Source organism: Eimeria tenella, genomic scaffold, assembly GCF_000499545.2.
Source record: "Eimeria tenella Houghton genomic scaffold, Eth_scaff429, whole genome shotgun sequence".
Taxonomy (NCBI): Eukaryota; Apicomplexa; class Conoidasida; order Eucoccidiorida; family Eimeriidae; genus Eimeria; species Eimeria tenella.
Window position 1 is genome coordinate 1 of NW_013545207.1, and position 8,151 is coordinate 8,151.

An 8,151-nucleotide genomic window follows, 5' to 3' on the forward strand; every position below is an offset into this window, starting at 1 on the left:
GTTGCTGCTGTTGCAGAGAAACTCCCACCTCCGTGCCCCTAGAGGCCACTTCTTCCTCCCCCAGGGGCCTCTCTACAGCAGAATAGGAGCTGTTGTTTGGCTGCAGCACCTCTGAAGTTTGCTGCTCTGAAGAGCGGAAGAAGACAGGCTCAGAAGGGGGCCCCCAGCTGGGGGCAGAGCCCAGGGGGCCCCCAGGGGGTCCCCCCTGGGGGCCCCCGTGGGCGCCCCCGGGGGGGCCCCCAGGGGGGCCCCTGAGGGCCCCGCTACCAGCCAAAGTGTTCATGCCTGCGCTCTCTAGCCTTTCAGGATTGAAGGTAAAGAGCCGCGAGGAGTTGCTGCCGCTGGTGGCGTTGTTTGGGGTGTCTTTGCTGCTGCTGCGCTGCTGCTGCTGCTGCTGCGCGGCGAGACGGTCCGTTGCTGCTGCAGCAAAGGGCAAAACGCCCTGCGCCGAAGGCCTCCCCACGCTGCACTGGGGAGACAGACTCTCGCGAGTAAGATCTGCTTCTGCTGCTGTTTTAAAAAGAGCAGCAGCAGTTGGCAGCGCGAAGTAATTTGAGCTGCCGATTTGTTCGCTGCCCTGCAGCACGGAGGCCCCCGCTCCTTGCTGCCAGTCTTCCCCTGGGGGCCGCCCGGCCAGCTGTGTCTGCTGCTGCTGCTGCGGCTGCTGTTGCTGCTGCTGCAGCAGGCGGGCACTCCGAAGGCGCAGCTGCTCCTGCTGCTGCTGCAGCTGCTGCAGCTGCTGCAGCAGCTGACCTTCCGGTGCCCCAGGCACTTGCGAGTAAACGGAAGCCTCAGAGCCCTGCAGGTCTTGACTTGCCTTCTGGCTCTGAGCAGCAACAAGCTGCTGCTGCTGCTGCTGCTCTTGTCGCCGTAGCATCTGCTGCTGCTGCAAGTGCTGTTGCCGCCGTTGCTGCAAGTGCGGTTGCATTTGCAGCGGCTGCACCTGCTGCTGCTGCTGCATCAGCTGCTGGTGCTGCTGGGTGTGGGTGACTTCTCCGTACGCGCTGCTACTTGGCTCTATCCTCCACTGCTGCGTCTCTGTCCTGCCGCTGTCTGCTGCAGCAGCAGCAGCAGCAGCAGAAGTCTCCAGCTCGACATCTGAGGCTCTTGGCGCTGCAGAAGCTGCTGAAAACTGCGGAGTTGGCGGCGGAAGCTGCAGCTCAGCTGGAGACCGGTCTGCTGCTGCTGCTGCTGCTGCTCTGTACGGAGGGTCCCAGGTCAGCGCCTCCGAGTGCAGCAAAGGGTATCTGCTGCTGCTGTTGCGGCTGCTGTTGCTTCGCAGGTACCTCTCCTCGCCTCTCCAGTCATCCCCTTGGGAGGCTGCGTTGCTGCTGTAGCGGCGGTAAGACGCGGGAAAGGGGCCCCCTGGGGGCCCCCCCCCCAGGGGGCCCCCCAGGGGGCCTCCCGGGGGCCTCCCTGGGGGGCCCCCTCGGGGGCCCCTGTCGCTCCAGCTCCCCGGAGAAAGCCCCTGGAAACTTGGCCTGCGCTGGGAAGGAGTTGCTGCTGCTGGAGCTGCTGCAGGAGCTGTTGCTGCTTCTCGGCTGAGGAAGCTGTGTGCGGATGCGGATGGCAGCAGCACGACAGGCTCGCCTTGCTGCTGCTGCTGCTGCTGCTGCTGGGAGGCGCTGGAGGAGCCCGGAATCGATCCCGATCCCGATCCCAGATCTCCCAACTGCAGCATGCGGTGAAAGTCCAGCAGCTCTTGAAACAGCTGCGTCCCATACAGCAGCACATCTATGGGGGAGTGCAGCTGCTGCACTTCTCCCCCAACAACAACTTGTGCTTTTGCTGCTGCCAGCAGGTGCAGCATCTGCAGCGCCTTGTGCGGCCTCACGGCGCTGCTGCCGAAGCTCCCGTTGCTCGTGCTGCTGCTGCTGGTGCTGCTGTTCGTGCTGCTAAAAATAGCCGTGCTCTGCCCCCCCGAGTCCTCCAGCCCCGTACCGCTGCTGGGGGCCCCCCTGCTGCTGGGGGCCCCTGGCCGCTCCTGGGGGTCTTCAGCAGCAGCAGCAGCAGGTAGCAGCCTGCGGTTGCTGCTGCGGCTGTGGGGAGAAGCAGCAAACAGCTCAGCGCCCAAGGGGGCCCCCCGGGGGGGCCCCCTTGGGTACTGAGCTGCTCCATTCCACGAAGGCCGCCTTCGGGGGGGGCCCCCCCTGGGAGAGCCTGAGGAAGAGTAGAAGGAGGAGTGCTGCAGCGCGGGCTGCAGCAGCCGGACAGCTCCACTGCTGACTCTGCTTTGCTGCTGCTGCTGCTGCTGCTGCCCGCGGTGCTGCTGGTGAGCAGCAGGAGCTTGTACTGCAGCAGGAAGGCTGGTCCTGACTGGACAGCTTCTGCTTCTCTTTCCATCACTTCTGCTGCTGCTCCTGCTGCTGCTGTTGCTGCTGCTGCTCCTGCTGCTAGTCCTCAGCCGCAGGCCCTCCAGCCCTTCCAAAGACACCGTGGAAGCACATTCCCCTGTGGGATCACTAAAGTCATTTGGGGGGCACAAGGGGATGTCTAGAGGGGCTGTGATATGAGCTGTGGGGTTTTGCTGCGTTTCCCTGTCGCAGTAGCTGCTGCTGCTGCTGCTGCTGCGCCTGCTGCTGCTACAGCAGCTGCTGCCACCATTGTTTTGCGGCAGGCAGCGTTGGGCAAGAGGCAGAGGCTCGGCCGGGGCACGCGGTTTCCTATTATCGCTACGAAAGCAGCAGCTCCAGCGGCAGCCACAGCTGCTGCTGCTGCTGCTGCTGCTGCTGCCCGAGCAGCTGCTGCTGCAGAACGACGCGCTGCTGCTGGCCGGCGAAGAACAAGCCAGCAGCAGATTGGGGGCGCCGTGGACTCCAGTGATTTGCCAAGAGTTGTTTGGGACTTCGGATGCATGCACGCGGTCATACTGGGTAGGTGCAGGTAGCTGCAGAAACTGCTGCTGCTGCTGCTGCTGCTGCTGCTGCTGCTGGCTTCTGGGTTCAGGGGGGTGATGCAGCGGCACAACGAAGGAGGGCCTCCGCGTCTTCGTCTTCTGTGTCAGGGTTTGCTGCTCCTGCTGCCAGTGCTGCAGCAGCTTCTTGTGCAGCATGCTTGCTGCGGGCCCTGAGAGGGCCCCCTGGGGCCCACTGGCGGGCAGCTGCAGCAGCACCACTGGCTGCTGCTGTTGCTGCCTGGGACTGCTGCTGTCCTGCTGCAGCACAGCACTTGGGGACTGCTGCAGAATTGCTGCCGGCGAGACAGCAGCTGCAACGGACGAGGTCCCCCCGTCTGCGAGAGTCACCGGAATGAGAATTTGCTGCTGCTGCTGCTGCTGCTGCTGCTGCCTGCCCGCCAGTGTGCTGCTTTTGTCCTTATTGCTTGCTGCTGCTGCTGCTGCATCGCTCAGCAGCTCCGGCGGCGCGTCGAAGCTGAAAGCAGCAAAAGGGGGGGGAGGGAAAAGGGGGGCATCAGGTTTGAGTTTTTTTGCTTCTTTTTTTTCTTCTTTTTCGGTCTTGGGGGCCCCCCGGGGGCCCCCCTTGGAGGCCCCCTTGGGGGCCCCCTGGGGGCCCCCCTTTAGGGTCTCTGGGGGCCTCGCAAGGGCCCCTCCAGACAGCAAATTCAATCTCCGAAATGCACAAAGACAAAGACAAGTTGCTGCAATCTGTGGGGCCCGAGAAGCAGCAAGCCGCAGCCGCAGCCAGCCCAGCAGCAGGTGCCGCAGCGTTGCCTGAAGCCAGCGGAGCAGCAGCGAGGGTTTAGGGTTTAGGACTTAGGGTTAAGGGTTTAGGGTTTGGGACTTGGGGCTTAGGGTTGGAGAGAAGAGCCAGCGGCCAAGAAGCTGCGTGAAGCGTTTCCGGGGTGGCTGGGGTGATTCTGCGAATGGAGGGGCTTTCAGGGTTTAGTGTTTAGGGTTTAGGGTTTAGGGTCTGCTTGCTTCTGCAGCAAAGATGATGCAAAGCTGAAGGACGAAAGCAATCCATTTTGCTGCTGCTGCTTCTCCGGCGGAAAGCACTTGGGCATATTTGGCAAAAAAGAGAAGCTGGCAAAGCAGCCATGCTGCGCTGCAGCCCAGCAGCAAACTCAGCCCAGGATGCACTGCGGGCAGCAGCAGGAGCAGCAAGCAGCAGCAATCAGCAGCAAGCAGCAGCAAGCAGCAGCAAGCAGCAGCAAGCAGCGCCAGTTGCATGCGTTTGTGGGGCCTTCGCACGCGCTTCCGGTGTAAGTAAAGCCGGGGCACACGCCCGCAGGAGCAAACTCAAGCGTCCGCAGCAGCAGCAGCAGCAGCAGCAGCAGCAGCAAAGGCCCGCGCCAAAGGCCGCAATGCCAACACGCAACAAAGACAAGGGACCAAAGAGCAGCAGCAGCACAGAGAGCCGAGCAGCAGCAGCAGTGCCAGCAGCATTAGCAGCAGCAGCATCAGCATGAGCATCAGCAGCAGCAGCATTAGCATCAGCCCCCCCCATTAGCACCACCAGCAGCAGCATTAGCAGCAGCAGCAGCAACAGCGGCGCCTCACGGGCGGGCTGGAATGCGTGCATTTTTGCTGCGCCTGCGGGGTCTTTGCGCGCTTTGGCGTGCTGCAGCGACAGCAGCACTTCGCCGAGGCCCCAGGGCAGCACCAAAAGGCAAAGGCCGAAGCAGGCAAAAGAGAGCCACCGCTGTGACCACTGGTCATCTTCTGTTTCAGCAAATGCCAGCTGCCACACCAGCCAACTCGCCGACACCAAAAAGGCCACGAGCCTGCGGAAACAGCCGCTTTTTCAGAACCATTTGGACTAAAAACATTTCTTTTATTTATGTTTTGTGATTAGTTTCGTTTCAATGTATATTTAATTCATAATTGTGCATAAATATTTGCATAGGTTTGCATGCGGGTGCAGCCATTGGTGGGGAGTATGTACAGGTAAAGTTAATGTGAATGTGCAGAAAGATGCAAATAATTATTTTAAATGAATTTGTGAAGTTCTAATGTCAAATAAATTCAATTATTTGATTAATTAATAATCGAATATATATAAGTATTTATTATAAGTGCAAATGAGGCTTTTTTTGATTTGAAAAGACAGAAAGACCAGTTTAAAGTTCTCAATATTCAAAAAACAGAAAAGTAATTTGAATAATTTACTTTTAACATTAAAGAAAATGCAATTTTTCAAAGAGTGGAAATAAATGGAAAATAAAATAAAAAGTTTCTTTTTAAAATGCAATTTATCAAAAGTGGAGATAAAAGAAAATTAAAATTTAAAGTCTACGTTTTTATTTATTCAAAAATAATTCTTCTTTACGAAAATGCCCGAAAATTCCGAAAAATGAAAAAGTGAAAATGTCCGGGAAATGGAAATTCTGGAAATAAAGGAATTTGCAAACTTGCATTTTCATGAATACCTTTAAGAGACTTTTTGTTAAAAAAAGAAATTAAAATGGATTAATTAAATGAATTAAATGAATTAAATGAATTAATTAAAATGATTTTCTAATCAAAAGTCTCACCAAATTGAAGCCATAGTCCACTTCAATACTGCTTTAATTGTCTTGCTTCTTTTGCTGCCGCTTGCTGATGCTGCTAGACTCTCAGGCACCAGCCGCCGCTGCAGCAGCTGCAGCAGCGCCTGCGGGTCTTCAATAGGCTTGCGGCAGTCGCACAGCTCCTCTGCAACAGCAGCAGCAGCAGCAGCAGCAGAATCAGTATCAGCATCACACATAGCATAGGCAGATGCAGCAGGAGCACGAGCAGCAGCAGCAGCAGCAGAAGGAGCAGAAGCAGCAGCAGGCGCAAGGGCAGAAGCAGCGGCAGACGTACAGGCAGCAAAAGCAGCACCAGCACACAAAGCAGCAGGAGCAGCAGCAGACGCAGCAGCAGACACAGCAGCAGCAGGGGCTAATATTTCAGATACAGCTGTAGCTAAATATGAATTCTTCTTTTTGCTGCACTGCAGCAAGGAGCCCAGCTAAATTAAGAGAAGCGATTGCACTATTTCCTGTGCAGTGCAGGAGCCTTAGTCCTTGAGCTGCCCCTCTAGCAGCAGCAGCAGCTGCTGCTGCTGCTACTGCTGCTGCTGCTGCTGCCTAGCTGCTGCTGCGTAGGCTGCTGCAACTAAGCTAGGTCAGTCCTTGTCCTACGAAACTTCGTGTCGGCAACAATTAAGGTGACAGTCCCACCTCACAGTCAGCAGCAGCAGCAGGAGCAGCAGCAGCAGCAGGAGCAGCAGCAGCAGCAGCAGCAGCAGCGTTTGGCTCACCGTCCTGCAGGGACCAGGCGATCTCGCCCGCAGTTTCTGTGTGTCCCTGCCTCTTGGCTGTGCTGCTTGCTGCAGCAGCAACAGCAGCAGCAGATTCCTGCAGCCGCATGACACTGGCTGTGTCTGGGGGAGGTGCAGCAAACAGCACATGCAGTTTGCTGCTGGGGGGCCCCCCCCGTGCTGCTAGGGGCCCCCTTTGAGGGTCCAGAGAAGCAACAGCAGCACGGGCCCCTGCCAAAACAGAATCTGCTGCTGCTAATGTTGCTAGAGTGTGGTCATTTAAATAGCTGCGCTGCTCATTGACTTGCTGCTGCTGCTGCAGGAAGCTCGTGTGCTGCGCCTCCAGCTGCTGCTGTTGCAGCCGGGCAGCTGCTTCCAGAGCGTTGCTGAGCTGCTGCTGCTGCCGCTCTTGCTGCTGCTGCAGCTGCTCCCGCTGCCGAGCCACAAGCTCCTCCTGCCTATCCAGCTGCTGCTGCCGTATTCGAATGGCTGTGGTGAGCTGCTGCTGCTGCAGCAGCTGCTGCTGCTGCGTCAGTTGCTGCTGCTCTGCCAGCTGCTGAGATATTGCGTACACTTGCTCGGCGATGCTGTCAAGAGCAGCAGCAGCAGCATCAGCAGGGCCGCCGGCTCTGCTGCTGCGGCGCAAGGACAGCTGCTGCTGCTGCTGCTGCTGCTGCAGTGAGGTATCCCCATAAGACACTATGGGCTCAGAGGTTCTGGGCGTAAAGGGGTCGCCCCTGATTGTAGCTGCTGAGGCCTGCTGCCATGCCCCCTGCTGCTGCTGCTGCTGCTGCTGCAGATGGCTGTTCCGCTGCTGCTCAGAAGCCTCCTCTTCTGCTGCCTGGATGTACAGCTGCTGCGTAAAAGAAGAAGGCTCTTCAACTTGCTGCTGCAGCGGAACTGGCTCTGCAGCAAAAGCCCCCGCGTCTCCGTCTGCTGCTTCTGCAGGCAGCAGCAGCTGCTGCTGCAGTTGCTGCTGCTGCGGCGAGCCGAGCAACGCCGGCAGCTGCTGCCGCTGCAGCAGCTGCTGCTCGTGCTGCTGCAGCTGCTGCTGCTGGTGCAGCAAAGCCAACTCAATGCGCCGGAGCTCTTCTTCTCTCATCACCTGTCGGAGCTTTTCCTGCAGCTCCTGCGCGCGCCCAGTCGGTTGTTGCTGCTGCTGCTGCTGCTGCGGCTGCTGCTGCAGCGACTGCTGCAGCTGCTGCTGGTATCTAGCTGGCGCAGTAGCCGTGGCTCTGGGCATAATCGGAAGGCGCTGCTGCTGCTGTTGCTGCTGATGCAGCCTCTGTTGCGGTTGCTGCTGCAGCGGCTGCAGGAAGGGCTGCTGAAGGAACGGCCTCTGCTGCACTTGCTGTTGCATTTGCTGCTGCTGCAGATGCTGCCGCAGCAGCTGCTGCTGCAGCTGCTGCACTTGTTCTGGCTGCAGCTGGTGCTGGTTCTGCAGCAAAGTGGTGCCTATGAGATGAGGGCGAGATGAGCGCCTAGGCGGCCTGCCTACAGACTGTCTAAGTTTCTGCTGCTGCTGCTGCTGCTGCTGTAGCGGTTGCTGCTGCAGCAGCTGCTGCTGCGACAGCTGCTGTTGGGGCTGCTGCGGCAGCGGTGGCAGCAGCAGCGGCTGCTGCTGCTGGAGCAAAGGTGACACTGACCGGAGATCAGCAAGCGCTGCATGCACTAGAGCTTCTGCTTGCTCAGCCACTGCAGCAGCTGCTTCTGCATCTGCTGCTGCTGCTGCTGCTGCCTGCCCCTGTGCTGCTAACGCGGGGCCCCTTTGTGCTGCTGCTGCGGCAGCAGCCCTTTGAGCTTCTGATGCTGCAGTTGCTGCAACAGCAGCTTCGACTCCTGCTGCTGCTTCTGCAGCAACTGCAGCAGCATTCTGTGCTGTTGCTGCGTCTTGCTGCGCTTGCTGCGCCGCAAGCTCCCCGTCTTCCAGCTCCGCAGCAACGGCAGCAGCAGCAGCAGCAGCTGCTGC

General features: G+C 58.6%; 1 protein-coding gene across 1 annotated transcript; it reads right to left on the reverse strand.

Annotated features, from left to right (window-relative positions):
• Positions 1-28: 28 nt before the first annotated feature.
• Positions 29-5,593, reverse strand: ETH_00004400 (uncharacterized protein; the record flags this gene model as incomplete). Its single annotated transcript, XM_013379991.1, has 3 exons — positions 29-3,670; positions 4,311-4,683; positions 5,434-5,593. Coding segments are annotated over 3 exons (4,175 nt in total), but the record flags the coding sequence as incomplete, so codon positions are not given.
• Between the last annotated feature and the right edge of the window lie 2,558 nt (positions 5,594-8,151).